Here is a 16,950-nt window from a genome sequence, read left to right on the forward strand (position 1 = left end):
GCATCTGCTCCCCCTTCAGGGAGTGGAAATGGGATGTGCAGGGCAGGGGGCATACAAACCTGCGCGGTGTGGGCATTGCTCTAGACATGTCCACCAGGTCCTAGCCTACCAACAGGGCCAGCAGCAGCCAGTGCAGATGGGCCCTGTGGGCTTTCCACTGCTTTCTTGGGGGCATACCTCACCCTGTGCCTTGGGCCCAGCACTTTTTGTACCAAGTCTTTTTTTGCGTCCTGCCCACTGCCTTAGAAGGTGGGAGTCATCCTTCCATTTTACAGATGAGAAAACTTGAGCTCAGCCCTGGATCACGCAGCCTGCCCAGGATCATAGAGCCATGAGGTGATAGACCATTCATTCCTCTATTTACACTCATCACCTGTGACTGCCCTAGAAACTGCCTTGGATTCTGGGGGGGAGAAGAATTTGGACACAGGATTTGTTTCTGCTGAGGAGATGGAGCCCCTTGTGCCCCCATCCCACCCTCATCTGCAGCTTTGCCAGGGTTAGTCCTGTTGCCCGGTGCACTGCTCACTGCCAGGATCCAGCTGGCTTGACCGACGCCAGAACTTGCTGCTTCTCCTCTGTGCCTGCTGTAAACACCTGCCACGTCACCTTCCTGTCCCTACCCCAGCCTTTAAAAAAAATTATATGTTGGGGAACCCTGGGTGGCGCAGCGGTTTAGCACCTGCTTTTGGCCCAGGGCACAATCCTGGAGACCCGGGATCGAATCCCACGTCGGGTTCCCGGTGCATGGAGCCTGCTTCTCCCTCTGCCTGTGTCTCTGCCTCTCTCTCTCTCTGTGTGACTATCATAAATAAATAAATAAATAAATAAATAAATAAATAAATAAATAAATAAATAAATAAATAAATAAAATTTTAAAAAAAAATTATATGTTGGATGCAGGTGACTATGGAGGCCAGAACTTATTTGAGGACAGGGACTCTAGGAAAATGCGCCCAAAATACTGCTTTGCAGATTTTCTAAATCGTGTAATCCTATAAATGCATTATCAGGGCCCTTCCCAGGGACGTGGAAGCAGCCGGTGTAGAGCTCTGTCAGCTTCACCAGCTATACAAAACCTGCTTCTGAACTGGGTCCAAGGCATGAGCAGTGTTTGTGTCCATTACATTATGCTGCTCTTCAGAGATACCTGTGGTTCCTGGTTTCACTGGGGCTTCTCCGCTACCCTCTGGGGTCCATGCATGTACTGGCTAAATACTCATGGCTGGGTTATTGATGCTCTCTGTGTCTCAGCTTCCTCACCCGTAAGATGGGATGATAGTTCACCTACCCTGTGCGCAGTGTTTAGAAGGGGTGTGGCTCCGAGTGACCTCCCGGAAGTGTTAGCTATTGTCTGCATTAAAGTCCATGAAGGGCAGTCCACACGGCCACGGGGGTCCCAGGTGCAGTGAGGTACTCAGGGCTCAGAGAGCCTCCCTGAGGTCGCACAGCGGCTCGTGATGACCTGATGGCCTTGGCTGTCATTGGTCAAGCACTTGCTGGGGCCCACAGGCCGGTTGCCCTGCCTCTGTCCTTTCCTGCCTCTCCCCTGCCCTAGGACACACAGAAAACCTTTCCGACCAGAGCCTGGACATCCTCCAGCCATGAGCCATGCTTTTCTGACCTCCGCCTCTGCACCCACCACCCTCAGCTCTCCGTCTGGGGCCCCAGCTGCCGGCTCCTACCCACCCCTGCGCAGGACCTCTTTCCCCGCCATGGCTCCTCTTTCCCTGCGCGGCTCCACTCACTTGCCCCAGCTTCACCCACCTTAAAAACCAAACGATCGCTGACCCTGTGTTTTCCTTCAACTATGCCCACTTCTCTGTCCTCCGTCTCGCCAAACCCCTTGAAAGGCCTGCCTATGCACAGGGTCTCTACTCCTGCTCTCCCGCACCCTCGGCTCTGGGGACACCGTTTCCCCCAAGGCTGCCGGGGATCTTCACGTTGCAAATACAGCAGCCCGTTCTCTGTCTGGCTTTGTTTCACCCCCGACCCCAGGCCTAGCAGAATCAGCCACTGTGTGTCTCCCTGCCTCCTTTTAGAAGCACTTTCTTCCCTCCACTTCTAGGATACCACATGTTCTCCTGGTTTCCCCTGCCTCCGTGGCCACCACTCCCTGCTATTCCCCTTCTCAGGTCAGCTCCGGTCAGAGCTCTGGCCTCAGCTTGTCTATCCCCAGTGTTCTTCTCTCTGGGCCTGGGACTTAGGATAGTCACACTGAGGCTTGGATCTCCAGCGTTGGCTGGTCTGTCCCATCAGGCTCTTATTCAGCATCCCCACTGAGTGTGTATGATTTTCCTGTGGCTGCTGTAACAAGTGCCACCAACTAGGTCCTTAACAGAAGTTGGTGCTCTCGCAGTCCTGGAGGTTAGAAATCTGAGGTCAGAGGTGTCCACAGGGCCACCGGCTTTCCAAAAGGTCCAGAGAAGAATCTGTCCCCTGCCTTTCTCTTCAGTTTTGGAGGCTGCTGGCATCCCTTAGCCAGCAGCCACATCATCCCAGCTTCCACCTGTGCCTTCATGCTTCTTACAAGACACCAGTCATATCCCATTAGGGCCACCTTGATGACATCACCTTCACTCAATCCCATCCAAAGGACCTTACTTTTATTCTCTTTATTTTTTAAAGATCTTCTTTATTTGAGAGAGAGAGATAAAGAGAGAGATCACGAGGAGGGAGGAGGGGTAGAGGGAAAAGCAGACTCCCCACTGAATAATAGGGAGCCCGACACAGGGCTTGATCGCAGGATCCTGGGATCATGACCTGAGCCAAAGGCAGATGTGTAACTAACTAAACCCCCCAGGTGCCCCAGGACCTTAGTTTTAAATAAGGTCACATGTATAAGTATGGGAGCCAGCACTTTAGTGTATCTTTTAGGGGACACAACTCAACCTGTCACACATGTCCAAAACAGAACTCAGTTGTTTATCCCCCTACACCTGTCCCTGACCTGCTCCTCCCTTTCGTCCCGATCCTGCTGAACACACACCTGTGTCTCCAGCTGACCAGGCCAGGAACTTGGGACTCGGCCTCGTGCCCTGTTTGATTCTCCTCCCTGACACTAGGACCCCTCAGGAGGGCTCTGCTGCTATCTCTAAGACACCCCCAAATCCATCCCCAGCCCACCGTGTCCCCCCCAGCAACTCCTCTCTCTTGGACAACGGATCTGCCTCCTCCTTGGTCTCCCTGCCCCCACCCAGGTCCCAGCACCCCAGAAGCTTCCATCTCATCTGGGAGGCAACCCATCTGCCTTCCTGTGGCCCACCATCAGCTGACTCAGAGCCCCTCCCTCCATCCTGGCCAGGCCTGACTGCACCTGCCTACTTTCCTTTCCTACAGTGTCCCGGGCTGTTTCCAGCTCCAGGGACACTGTCCCCAATGGCTTCCCACTTCCTCTTGGCTTCTCACCATGGGCTCTCCGCAGAGATAGAGGCGTCTGATGTCACACTGCCCAGCACCTGCCAACCACCTGGATTAATAGCATTTATTCACTTCCTCCCCTACTGCCTGTTTCCTGCCATGGCTGGGAGCCCCACGAGCAGAGGTCTTGGCCCTTTTGTTCACGTGGCTATGCCCTGAGTGCCTACAACAGAGCCTGGTGCCAGGAAGGTGTTGGAACATACCTGCTGGATGCAGGACTCAGGGCCCTGTGGGTGGTCCTGAGCCAGTAAGACCCCGCTGGCACCATGTCCCTGTTCCACAGGCCAGCTGAGCCCTAGTGTCCCCTCGCTGGCTGTCGTTCAGGTCAGCAGCTGTGGACACCTTCAGAGAGGACCTCCAAGGGGCTGCCCACTGCTGTCCCCTCCATTCCCTGAGAGCGATCCATCTCCCCGACCAGCCTGCTTCCTGCCAACACCCCCATCCCTGCTTCTGTACCCTCCCTCCCCAGCACCCTGGCACCCTTGCTCCAGCCTCAGACAAGAGCCCCTAGCTGTACCCTCAGCAGCCCTGTGAGAGGGGGCTGGTTTGCTCCCCCTACTGATGGCAGAGCCGGGCAGCTCTGGGACCCCTTTCTCTCATCCTGTGGGCGACACCCTGATCGGCGGCTGAGGTGGGCTAAGTGAATCACCAGTTTTGACTTTCCCAGAGGAAAGTCCCCCAGAGACAGATGAACTGAGCCTGCTCACTACCATTGCTCCCTGAGAGCCGGGACCTAGCTGGTGGTTGGCCCAGCCAGGAGAGACTTGGGCCCAGAAGACCCACAGGTGGTGGAGAAGGGAGGGGTGGGACCCATCCCCAGGGAGGCGGGGGCCTGGTGCACAGTGGGGTATTTTCTTAGCGGGCATCAGGGGCTCTCACGCACTGCTGGTGGGGATGCAGAATTGCACGGCCACTTCACAGAGCAGTTCAGCCATTTCATACAAAACCAAATGTTCTCTTACCATCCAGATTCAGCGGTCATGCTCCTTAGTATAAACATAAATGAATTAAAGATATACCTACACAGAATCAGGCACACAAATATTTATAGCAGCTTTCTTCATACCTGTTGAAAATTGGAAGCAACCAAGACATCCTTCAGTAGGTGAGTGGATAACAGAAACCATGCTCCATCCAGACCGTGGAAGGTTCTTCAAGACTGTCAGGCTATGAAAAGACATGCAGGAACCTTAAGTGCACATTGGTTAATGACAGAAGCCCATCTGAAAAGGCTCCGTACGGTGCTTTGATGCCAACCCTTGACATTCTGGAAAAGCCAAGCTTTGGGGATGGTAAAAAGATCAGTGGTTGCTAGGGGTTGAGGGAAAGGCGGGATGAATGGGGGCAGCACAGAGGACTTCAGGGCAGAAAAACTACTTTTTTTGATCCTGTGATGGTAGATGCTTGTCATTATACATTCGTCAAAACCCCCAGAATGTCCACCACCACGAATGAACCCTGATGTTAACCATGGACTTTAGTTCTTAATCATGTGTCAGTAGTGGCTCCTCATTGTGACAAATGTATCACACTAACACAAGGTGTTAACAAGAGGGGACTGTGCTGGGAAGGAGGCGAGTGGCTATTACTGGAATGCTTTGTACTTTCTGCTCGCGTTTTCTATAAACCTAAAATTGTTCCCCAAAAGTCTATTAATTTTTTAGGAAATTAAATACTAAATGAATTAAGAAAATACTAAAATATAATACATAAAAGAGGCAGATCCTTAGTCTGGAGGCAGGGTCTGCCACACCCAGAATGGGGAGGGGGATGAGTGTCCCAAGGTGGTGCTGACCTGGCGGGGGGTCAGCGCCACATCCATCCCCTTCAGAAGCCTTTCCACTGTTACTGCCTTGCTCCCACTTCTAAGGGGAGGGAGTGACAAGGCAAAGACTGGGATCTGGGGGCAGCTGAGGATCGAGGGTGAAGCAGTGACTCCCTGGGGCAGCCAGGGGTTAGTAGTGCCATAGACCCCCACCTGGGGGAGAGGGGATCCGGGACGGTGAGGCCTGGTCATTGTGCTCAGCTAGGATTGAAGAAACAGCAGAGTGAAGCCCACCAGGCTCTGCCACTCACTCACTACTCTGAACCTCAGGCTCTTCCTCTAGGAGTGGGGTAATGCTGCCCACCTCATAGAGGTGTGAGGTTTATATTCTTTTAGATTTTATTTATTTATTCATGAGAGACACAGAGAGGCAGAGACACAGGCAGTGGGAGAAGCAGGCTCCATGCAGGGAGCTCAATGTGGAACTCGATCCTGGGATCACGACCTGAGCCAAAGGCAGACGCTCAACCACTGAGCCACCCAGGTGTCCCCCCATATAACTCTTGACTCCCCAAAACCCTAACTACTAATAGCCTACAGTTGATGGAAAGCCTTATTAATAACGTAAGCAGTTGATTAACATATATTTTGTATGTTACATATGTTAAGTGTGGTATTTTTACAATAAAGTAAGTGAGAGGGCAGCCCGGGTGGCTCAGTGGTTTAGCGACACCTTCCGCCCAGGGTGTGATCCTGGAGACCCGGGACCGAGTCCCGCGTCGGGCTCCCTGTGTAGAGCCTGCTTCTCCCTCTCTGTGTGTCCCTGCCTCTCTCTCTCTCTCTCTCTCTCTCTCTCTCTCTCGCTCATGAATAAAGAAAGCAAGCAAGCAAGCTAGAAAAAAATGTAAGAAAGTCATAAGGAAAAGACATTCAAGGTACTGTATCATATTTATCAAAAAAATCCACGTGTAAGTGGACCTGTGTTGCTCAAGGGTTGGTCAACTATATAGAAAAGTGTAATTTTAAAAAATTTAAGCTTTTTAAAAGTAATAGTCACACTTACTGGCTTGTCTTGTGTTTTTTTTAAATTACGGCAAAATACACATAAAATCGAGCTTCATAACCATTCTTAAATGTACAGTTCAGTAATATCAAGTATATTCACATTGCTGGGCACCCAATCTACAGGTCTTTTGCATCTTGCAAAACTGAAACTCAATTCCCATTAAACAACTCCGCGTTTCCCCCTCCCCCCAGCTCCTGGCGACCACCATTTAACCATTTTTAAGGATGGTGTTTATTGACACTCTAGTGTGTGCCAGATGCTGCACATAACTACTTAATCCTCAGGGAGAAATTTTGTTTAATATTTTCATTTAGTTATTCATGAGAGACACAGAGAGAGAGGCAGAGACACAGGCAGAGGGAGAAGCAGGCTCCCCGTGCGAAGTGTGATGCAGGATAGATCCCAGGACCCCGGGATCACACCCTGAGCTGAAGGCAGTTGCTCAACCACAGAGCCACCCAGGTGTCCCTCCTCAGGGAGAAAAATTAAGGAAAACAAATTATTTTTACAGATGAAGATGCTGAAGCTCAAAGAGGTCAGGTGACTCAGCCAGGCTCACACAGCTGGTACATGGCAGAGTTCAATGCAGATCTGTCTGTCTGTCTCCAGAGGGCTTGTATGGGACAGCCCTGGGAAGCCCTGGTTCTACCTGAATCCTTCCCCACTGTCCTAGGGCCGCTCCTCTTCCTCCTCCATCTTTCCTGTCCCCTGCACACTGGAAGGGAGAGATGGGATGAGCCTGGGCTCCTGGATGCCCATGCCGTCTCCGCCTGTGCCCACCGCATCCTCCAGACCCGACTCTCTCTGTGTGCCAACAGGTTGGCGGGACGAAGACCGGTGTGGTGCGGTACGTGGGGGAAACAGACTTTGCCAAGGGCGAGTGGTGTGGCGTGGAGCTGGATGAGCCCCTTGGGAAGAACGATGGGGCAGTGGCGGGCACCAGGTATGTTGGACTTTACCCCAGGGTGTCTGGGAGGGGGCTCCTCTTCACCTGGGACGGGTGCTGGGGCATCTGAGGAAGCCGGTGTTGAGGCTCTGGGTGGCTGTGCTAGGCACCACGGTGTAGTTGCCGTCCAAAGCAGGTGGTGGGAATAGCATCCCCATTTTACAGATGAGAGAACAGAGGCCAGAGAGGTCATCGCTCAAGGTCACAGAGTCCCGGGCAAGTGCTAGGGGAGTCATTGATTCTGTGTTCCCTCTTCCATGCCACATGTGGCTATGTGGGAAAAGAATGAGGGAGTGGTCCCCTGCCTCCCAGGAGTCCCCCTGGGTGACACAGGAAATAATCCCACACTGTCCAGTGCCCTGGAGCCATGCGTGGGTTCCAGGTCTCACACCCTCTCTGATTAGAGAGAACTGACTGCCAGGAATGCTGGGTAGGGTCTGGGGCTGGGGGTGTGATGTTCTGGGTGAGCAGGGTCTGGCAGGGGTGTGGGGCTAAGGCCTGGTGGCCCCATTGCCTGTGCTGGCTGTCCCTGGGCTGGGTTGTGTGGCCCAGGTGAGGCCACGACAGTTTTGGAAAGGAATGATCACCTCAGTGCAGGCCAAGCCACCAGGGGAGGAGCCATGCTTCGACCAGCTCTTGCAGGAGAGTAGCGTTTTTGCTTCTGAAGTAGACTTGAGAAAGGTCTGCTGTGCAGGGGAGATGGCCCCAATGAAGACCCACCTGCAGGGAGAGGTGGGATGGGGAGGCACTTTCAAGGAGAGGCAGAAGCTGGACTGGCCCGGCTCCCCGGTCTGTGTAGGATCTGTGCCCAGAGAGCTTTGAGAAAAGATAGTCCCGAGTTTCCATGACAACACTTTGCCTTCCTGTTTGCAAGATGAATGTTTCTCTCAACTCCCTCTTGCTTTCAGAATTCTGGGGGTAGGTTGGGCAGCAGCCCCTACTCCCCTCCCCAGATATCTCCTTTAGGCTTTTGTTGCTCCAAACTGGGAGCTCCATGGGCCAAGGGTCCTGGGGTTCCTTGGGTCTGGGGTGGCTCAGGGGCAGTCAGAAGAGTGGGGGCTGCAGATATGGCTGGGGCGGGGGCCTCTGAGTGGTGTGTGGGAGCCAAGCCCAGAAGACCAGAAGGTTCAATCCTGGTATTACCACTTAACCACCTGTGTGACCACAGGCAAGCTCCTCAACCTCTCTGAGCCTAAATCTCTGCATCTGTAGAATGTGGATAAGAGTAGAGTGGCTGGGGATAGAGATGAGCACTCATGTAAGGGGACGGGCACAGAGTGGGTGCTGGATCATTGTACCCCCACTAAATATGCCCGGTGGCTATTTATGTCTGTGGGGAATCTCAGACCCTACTTACCTCTGTTCCTTTTCTGGGAGTCCTGCCTATTGGTCATGGGGTGAGGGTGTTAGGGCCCTAAGGACAAGCCCCCATCTCTGCTGGGGGAGGCTAGGGGTGGCTCTGGGCTGTGGGGCTGTGATGGCAGTGTGGGTCTCTCCTGCCTCCCCCAGGTACTTCCAGTGCCCACCCAAGTTTGGTCTCTTCGCGCCCATCCACAAGGTAATCCGCATCGGCTTCCCGTCCACCAGTCCGGCCAAGGCCAAGAAGACCAAGCGCATGGCAATGGGTGTCTCAGCACTGACCCACAGCCCCAGCAGTTCCTCCATCAGCTCTGTCAGTTCTGTGGCCTCCTCTGTCGGGGGCCGGCCCAGCCGCAGTGGACTGGTGAGGGTGGAGCTGGAGAGGGGGACCCTGGGGTGTGTGTGTGCATGCAGGGTGGAGGGGAGGGTAGGGACAGAAAGATCCGGGTGTTCCAGTCTCCCCTGACTTGCTGGTGGGATTTTTGAACAAAGGTGAAAGCTTAGGGGCCCCCATCTGGCTCAGTTGGTAGAACATGCGATTCTTGATCTCAGGGTTGTGAGTTCAAGCCCCATGTTGAGTGTAGAGCTTACTTAAAAAAGAAAAAAATAAGATGAAAGTTTGTACCTTTTATTTTTATTTTAGGATTTTATTTATTTAAGAGACAGAGTGAACAAGAGAGAGAGAGCACAAACAGCAGGAGGGGCAGAGGCAGAGGGAGAAGCAAACTCTCCGCTGAGTAGGGAGTCTGACATGGGGTTCGATCTCAGGACCCTGGGATCATGACCTGAGCCAAAGGCAGACACTTAACCAACTTAGCACCCAAGCGGCCCAAGTTTATATCTTTTAATGGGAAAGATTGATCCACTTACATTTGTTGTAATTTTTGTATTACTGATGTATCAGTAGCTTAACTCCTTTCCTGGGAGTTAAGGAGGGTCATACAGATATTGGACAGGTAGTATTGGTGGAGGGCAGGTGCAGGGCAGAGAGTTAGGGGTTGCTACAATCACCCTGAGCGAGGGGGGCTGAGTGAGGCTGCCCTGCTGGGCACAGGGCCTTCTGTGCACACTGCATCTAGGTTGGGAGTCTAGGATGTGTGAGGAAATCCACCATGAGCCCAGAGGCTGTGACTCTCCTGAGAGCCAAGAGTTCCCTGGATCTCAAACATCATGATCCCCCCACCCCCTGTGTAGTGCATCTAGGAGCAGGACCCTGGGAGATGAGGCACTGGAGCTGTTGCCCGGATGGTGCTGCCAATCCCTGAGACCTGTCTGCCCCCATGCCTCCCCACAGCTCACAGAGACCTCCTCGCGCTATGCCCGCAAGATATCCGGCACAACTGCCTTGCAAGAGGCATTAAAGGAGAAGCAGCAGCACATCGAGCAGCTGCTGGCTGAGCGGGACCTGGAGCGGGCCGAGGTGGCCAAGGCCACAAGCCACATCTGTGAAGTGGAGAAGGAGATCGCCCTGCTCAAGGCGCAGCACGAGCAGGTGGCTGGGCACGAGGGGTTTGGGGGGGGGGGGTTTGCCCAGAGGGTACCGACAGCCTCCCCGGGTCAGCCTTGTGGGCCACCCTCATGCAGAGAACTGGGTGTGTACGGGGAATCCTAAGAGGATAATGACAACGATGATGATGACTCCTCCTCCTCCTGATGATGGATCCAGAACCTGGATATATCATTGCTTTTTCCTAGTTACAATAGGAGCATTTTCTAGGTCATGGAAAATTCTTCCATTTTCACAGCCACGTTGCCATCTATTGCGGTCTGTGTCCTCACCAACGTGGCCAGTCCCCTGCAGTGGTTCCAGTTACTCACTTTGTCTAAATATACTCATGTACACATTTTTTGCTGTACAGCTGTCCACATTTCAGATCGTTCTTTCAAGTAGACCCGTGTGCTGGGCTTCTGGGAAGGGAGCCCTCGCCCGTAGACTTGGTCTGCTACTGTCACTTGCTTACTCTTTCCTGATGTAGACATTCATTTCCTACGTGAGAGATCCCTCCTGGGTCCCCATCCCCATTTGGAGTCTGGCTTGGCCCGCCCTCAAGTGCTGGACTGATTAAGGCCAGGCTTCCGTGCGCTGCCTTCACAAGACAGCAGGTCATCAGCCCCTGGGTATTGAGGGATGTGGTAGGTGCTGGGGTGCTTGCTATTGGGGGCAGGTGGACCTGAGGTGCCCGCTCACGGTCTGTGCCCAACCAGCCGGTGGGGGTGTGCAGGTGGTTGCAGCGGCCGACCTGGCTCCTTGCATCACTCCGCCTCTCTCGCGGCCCTTCCCCACCTGGACCCCAGTCCCAGGAGGAGGCTGACACTGCTCTGGCCCTCACTTGGGGCCCAGTATGTTACAGAAGCCGAGGAGAAGCTGCAGCGGGCTCGGCTGCTGGTGGAGAGTGTGCGGAAGGAGAAGGTAGATCTGTCCAACCAGCTGGAGGAGGAGCGGAGGTATGCGCCACCCCTGCCCTGGTCCTGGGGGGCATTGGACCTCTGCAGGCCTGCCCTTCATCTGCCCTTCATCTGGGGTGACGATCCCCATCCCTGCAGGCTTGAGAAAAGCACCCCACATGGTGCTAAACATACAGGAGTCACCACATTCCTCCACTGCACTCCTTCCTTCCTGCCTGAGGGGGGGAGGGGCTTTGGGGCTCCTGCCTTCTTAGCTTGTGGAGTGCATCCTGAGGGGAACACACGAGGGGGGGCCCCCTCTCATGCCAGCTGCATCTGCAGAGCACCCTGCTGGGCTGGGTGCTGTGCATGGAGCTCCCAACTTGGCTGTGTCGGAAGACCGAGGCTCCAAGAAGCAGCTACAGAAGGCCGCTGGAAATCCCTTGCTTCTAGATGTCAGTCAGCCCCTGCTGAGGCCTTCCCTGTGTTGGCCTCAGTCTTACCATGAGCCCGGGACTGGGGTGTTGCTTCCATGTGACAGATGAAGCAGCTGAGGCTCACAACAGGCGAGGGGTTTGCCTGAGGCCACGGGCCAGTTGACAATGACACCCGTTCTTTCTGTCCTGCCCCTGCAGCCGGTGGAGCTGTTTCCCACGTGTGGGGCCTCTGGCCTGACTTGGTCCTGGGTCCTCTGGTGAGACAGAGCCTATGGGAGACAGGGCCTCTCCTGCCCAGGGCCTCTCCCTGGCCCCCTAGCTGACACCCAGATTTCTGGGGCCCCCTCTGCCCCCCGCACTGCCTCACGCAGCCCCCACCCTTTGCCCCCACGTTGGGGTTGTTTGGGGGCTTCCAGCCGAGGCCTGTGAGCCACAGGCTGTTGTTACCGTCTGAGTTGAAGAGAGAAGGGCTTATTTATATCTGCCTGAGACTGTTTTTGGGGCCCACACATCTGGTTCCCATGGCGACATGCAGGATGCTGACAAGCAAAAGACTTGAAGATGTCCTGGGGTTTGCGTTCCAGAGGGGCCTGCGTCCAGGCCCCTGGACATGCTGGGTGGCCTTGGGCAGGTCTCTGGGCCTCCGGGTCCCCATCTGTATGCTGGGAGCTGTCAGGAGGCCCCAGAAAGAGCAGCTTTGTGAGCCATAAGGCGCCTGTGTCTCCCTTATGCTGTCTTGGCGCTCAGGAGGGTGAACATGTCTCCCCAAGGGTGGCTTCCACGCCTGCAGCAGGGCTGTGGGGGGCCCCTGATCGGGGAGCAGCCCCAGGACCCTGGCTTCTGATTTTGAGGGGTGGGGATGAGAATGAGGTTGGCAGGGGAAGAGCGCACCCCCCACCCCTCTCTCCCTGCCGCACAGTGGCTAGCACCCCCGATCTTCCCTTGTCCTCCCACCCAGTCCCACAGCGGCCCCAGGGAGGAGGGATGTTGCCTGACACACCCCCATTTAGAGAGGCTGAGGGTCTCAGAGTAGAGGTCGGGAGGTCCGGAGGTGCTGGGAGGCTCTGTCCCCATCAGCCGGGGCTCCTGGACGGTGCCTTCTGCGCAGTCTCAGCACAGCCTTGGGGCCACCTGGTGGCCTTGCGGGTCTCTGCCGCCGCCAGTCTGCCGCCGGGAGGTGAGGCCCACTGCTCTGGGCCCAGCCCGCTCAGCCCCCTCTCCCCCTGTAGGAAGGTGGAGGACCTGCAGTTCCGAGTGGAGGAGGAGTCCATCACCAAGGGAGACTTGGAGGTAATGGTCAGAGAACTGCCCCTCCCCTGCCCCTCGCTCTACTCTGCTCCCCGGGCCCCGCCCTGCAGGGCAAATGGTCCCAAGGGCCAGGCAGCAGCTCTGGCCTCCCTGGGAGGGGGCTGGGGACATTTCAAGGGAGAAAACCAGAAGGGGCCCCTGGGAAAAGTCATGAGAGACTGGGGTGTCAGAGGTGGGGATGGCTCAGCTCCCAGAGCCCCGGAGGGGCCATGGTTCCTTTGGTTTGGCAGCCAGATGGGATGGACCAAGGGAAGCCAGAGGACCAGGCCTGAAGACATAGTAGCTGGACTCCCCTGTCCCTTCCCTCTTTGTTGGACAGTAGCCCTAAAGGTATCCCTTGGGTCCTTCATTTGTCTTGGATTCTAGGAGAAATTTTGGCTGGAAGTAGCTTGTTGTTGGGTCTCAGAATTCAAAGATGGCAAAACAGTCCTGGGACCAGGACCCAGGACTCTTGGCTCCTGAGCTCAGCCCGTGAGGATGAGCCCTTATGGCGCCTCCTCCATTACCATACCTGGACAGGTGGACAGGTGATCTGGTAAAGGTGAACCTTTCACTCTCCATTCCACCCCACCCTCTCTGCGCCGAGGGACTGGGGGTGCTCCCATCAGTTAGTGAAAGCTCCCCACCACCCCCAGCTGTCCTCACCACACCACAGATTTCAGGGCTCTCAAGGCCACAGTTGGGTGGGCAGGAATGCCTCACTGTCATTGTCCTCCTGCTCCCTGGGAGGTGACAAGGGATGAGGATGCCTTGCTGCCAGCTGGGGCAGGGGACAGTGATTTCAGCCCTCTATATGTTGGCCTGACCCACACTGGCCCAACTGGGTCAGTGATTCTCAGACTTGAGAATTCATCACCTGGAGGGCGTGTTCAGACAGGGTGCTGAGCCCAGCCCCAGAGTGGCTGTTTAGAGGGTCTAGGTGGGACCCTGAGAATTTGCATTTCTAGCAAGTTGCCAGGGGATGCTGCTTTGGGGGCCATACTTTGGGGATCCCTGCACTAGACCATTTTTTTAAGATTTTATTTTTAAGAAATCTCTGCACCCTGCATGGGTCTCTAACTTAACAACCCCAAGATCAAGAGTCGCACGCTCCACTGACTGAGCCAGCCAAGTGCCCCTGACTAGATCATTACCGAGCTCAAATTGGAAATTATGGTTTCTGATTTTGTGAAGGAGCTGCCTTAGGAGCCCATGACTTCACTGCCCAGCAAAAGTGTGCCTCTGGTTGTCCTGTCCCTGGATGACCCCAGCTAGGGGAGGGACATGTGCAATCTGCGTAGGGTCACTGCCAGCTGCCCCTCATGGGGCAGTTTTTGCCATCTGCACTTACAGGATGGATGTCGGGGTACAGCCCCGATGTAGAAGCTTCAGCCCAGCATAGGACGTTCTCTTGTACGTTTAGCCAAGGAGACAGGTCACATGGTTGCATGTGGCTGACTTTCCTGTTGAGTAGCTGCCCTCTTGCAGGGGTTGCCGTGGGCTTTTGGAAAAAAAAAAAACACCTGTGCCTGCAAGGGACAGAGACCCCTGCTCCATTCCACAGGGGGTTTACTGAAAGTCTATAGGGACCTATCACCAGCAGTTCAAGCACCCAAAGCAAGAAATAGCATCAGAAGCCAAACCCATTCTTTCTCTGCTCAGAGGCGTCCCTCTTCTCTTGACTCGTGGTCAGGCTGCAGTCTGTCTGTCTCTCTCCTTGTGTCTCCTGGGCTCCTGGCACATTTGCTCCCTTCTCCTGGCCACGCACCCACCAGCCTCTTGGCCCCGCCCAGGCTCCAGCACCCACCTCCTGTAGCACTCTTCTTTGTCCCCTGGAGAGAATCTGATTGGTTCCACAGGCTAGCCAGTGGGCTGGCTGGCTTTGGATCAGGTCTGCATCCCAGCACCTTCAGCCCCAACTGGGAGAGGCTGGGAGAGACAATGACAGACAGTGACCGTCTGTCAAGGGGCACTGGGGTCCCCTTGCTGCTGTTTTTACTGTGACCATATTCATAATGACCAGAACACAAGTGATCCCAAAGTTCCACTCATCCCCACCCATCTTGAGAGTCAAAAATAAAACCCAGAACATTCCTGAGCTCCTGGTGTCCCTCCAGCTGTCACCCCATCTCTCTGCTTGTCCTCCTCCTGGCCTCACTCCCCAGTTCCAGCCTCATAGTCTCCTTCTTGATTTCTAAATGTTGGCCTGTCCCAGGGCCCATGTGCCCCTCCGTCTACGGTGTCCCCCAGAGCTTCCTGTCTGTGTCATTTGGGGTCCTCTGTGAGCTCACAATTCCCTCAGTCTCCCCTTGAGCACCCCACTGGTGTGCCTACTGGACATCTCCCCCAGGAGGAGGGAGGGACGGGCACCTGTGGCAGTTTCCAGAGGCTGCTGTAACAAATGACCACAATTTGGTGGCTTAAAACAATGCAAACTTATTCTCTCACTGTTCTGGAAGCCGAAGTCTGAAATCAAAGGATGGGCAGGCTTGGCTCCCTTTGGAGGCTCTGGGGGGAGAATCTGCTCTATGCCTCTCTCCCAGCTCTGCTCAGGACTCCTTGGCTTATAACTGAGTCACTGGCTGTCCCCACATGGCCTTTGTCCCTAGGTGTCCCTGAGTCTCTGACTGGGCCTTCAGATAAGGACACCAGTCACTGGGTCTGAGGTCTACCATAATTCAATATGACTTCATCTTAACCCATCACGTGTGCAAAGACTCCCTCTTCCAAAACAAAGTCCCATTTGGAGGCTCCAGGTCACTGTGAGGTCTAGGGGGGGGACACCACTGAGCATCCCAAATGTAACGTGTACAGAACACCCGCACCCTGCCCCCCATCTCAGCAGTTGGCCCCACAATCCCACAGATGGTTGCTCAGCTGACTCCTCCCTCATCTCTCCATCAGAAATGCTCCTGACCTTGCCCTAGCCTCTGAAACCCTCTTCTCCCCATGGCCACCTTTCTGGGCCAGGCCCCAACACCTTGCCCTGGACACCCGCACCAGCCCCTCCTTGGCACCTCCCGTGTCCTTCCACTGGCCATTCTCTGCACTGAAGCCAGATAGCCTTGAAAAATAGAGCTTTGTAATTTTCAATGCTGGGAAATTTTGAGCCTATGCATAAGTAGGGAAGAAGGCATGATGTGTGAGCCCTCATCCTTTGCCCATCAGCCGGCTTCAGTGATCATGTCAACCCCGGCCAGTCTTGTTCCCGCCATCCCCACACCCACAGCCCCCTCTCAATGTTAGTTTAAAGCAAACTGCTGACCAAATCTCTTAAAAAGATAAACCAGACCCTGCCCCTTCCCTGCTCATACGTCTGGTGCCAGGACCCCAGGTAAAGGTAGGCTCTTCCAAGGTGTCCCAGAGGAGACCGTGGGGGTCCCAGCCCTGCACACCCGTGTTCTGAGCATGTGGAGCTTGTCTGTCCCTGGACACCCCACGCTCTGTCTGCCTCTGAGCGGCTCCTGTGCTAATTCCTGCTTCTCCTTCAGGGCTTACCTTCAACTGTATTTTTCAGAGAGGCCACTTTTTTTTTTCTTTTTTAAAGATTTTATTTTTGATGGAGAGAGAGAGAGCTTGAGCACATAAGAAGGGGGAGCTGCAGACAGAGGCAGAGGGAGAAGCAGACTCACCCTGAGCAGGGAGCCTGACTCAGGGCCGGATCCCAGGACCCCAGGATCATGACCTGAGCTGAAGGCAGATGCTTAACCGACTGAGCCACTCAAGTGCCCGAGGGAGGCACCTCATTTTGTGTCCATCTATTACACCCCACCCCCAGCTCTGTTCTCAACTCCAACCCTCCTTGCAGTGTATGCCCCTGGGGGATAGGGACCCTGTCTCTTTCCTGCACCTTTATGTCCTCCCTGCCTGAACAGGGCAAGAGCACAGGGAAGGTGCTTCTCCTGGAGTGGGAATCCCAGGTCACAGGCTGGGTGCAGGCTGTCTGGTTCTTGAACAGATGATGTTTGCCACGTTGCACCCTGAGAATTTGTGTGCTCCTTCCCAATGATGCCCGAGCGGGACGTCAGGTCACCGCCTTAGGCTCGACCTTACTGGTGCTCGGTGTTTGTTGATGAATCAATCATCCAGGGGTTCTGTGTATCAGTGTTGCTAATTAAATAGCTCATGTTAGTCTTCACTTGCCTGGGAGTGCCCACGGTAACAGGGAGGGCTGGGCTTGGTGCAGAATCAGCTCTGTTGATTTGTGTGGTATGAGAACTAAAGAGAGGTCAAGAGCAGTGACGTGTGCCTCTGACCTTCAGGAGCCCCTGGTGCTACTGTGGAA

At 54.7% G+C, this 16,950-nt stretch overlaps 1 protein-coding gene across 3 annotated transcripts in view; it reads left to right on the forward strand.

Moving 5' to 3' along the window:
- The window catches only part of CLIP2 (CAP-Gly domain containing linker protein 2), a 72,844-nt gene that overhangs the window by 36,466 nt on the left and 19,428 nt on the right, over positions 1-16,950 (forward strand). For all 3 annotated transcript variants that reach the window (XM_055340005.1, XM_055340006.1, XM_055340007.1), the window contains exons 5-9: positions 7,070-7,194; positions 8,707-8,920; positions 9,851-10,048; positions 10,898-11,001; positions 12,608-12,668. In XM_055340005.1, coding sequence (XP_055195980.1) covers positions 7,070-7,194; positions 8,707-8,920; positions 9,851-10,048; positions 10,898-11,001; positions 12,608-12,668 — 702 coding nt within the window. The remainder of the gene's footprint in view (positions 1-7,069; positions 7,195-8,706; positions 8,921-9,850; positions 10,049-10,897; positions 11,002-12,607; positions 12,669-16,950) is intronic.

This window comes from Nyctereutes procyonoides, unplaced genomic scaffold, assembly GCF_905146905.1.
Source record: "Nyctereutes procyonoides isolate TBG_1078 unplaced genomic scaffold, NYPRO_anot_genome, whole genome shotgun sequence".
NCBI classification, from domain to species: domain Eukaryota; kingdom Metazoa; phylum Chordata; class Mammalia; order Carnivora; family Canidae; genus Nyctereutes; species Nyctereutes procyonoides.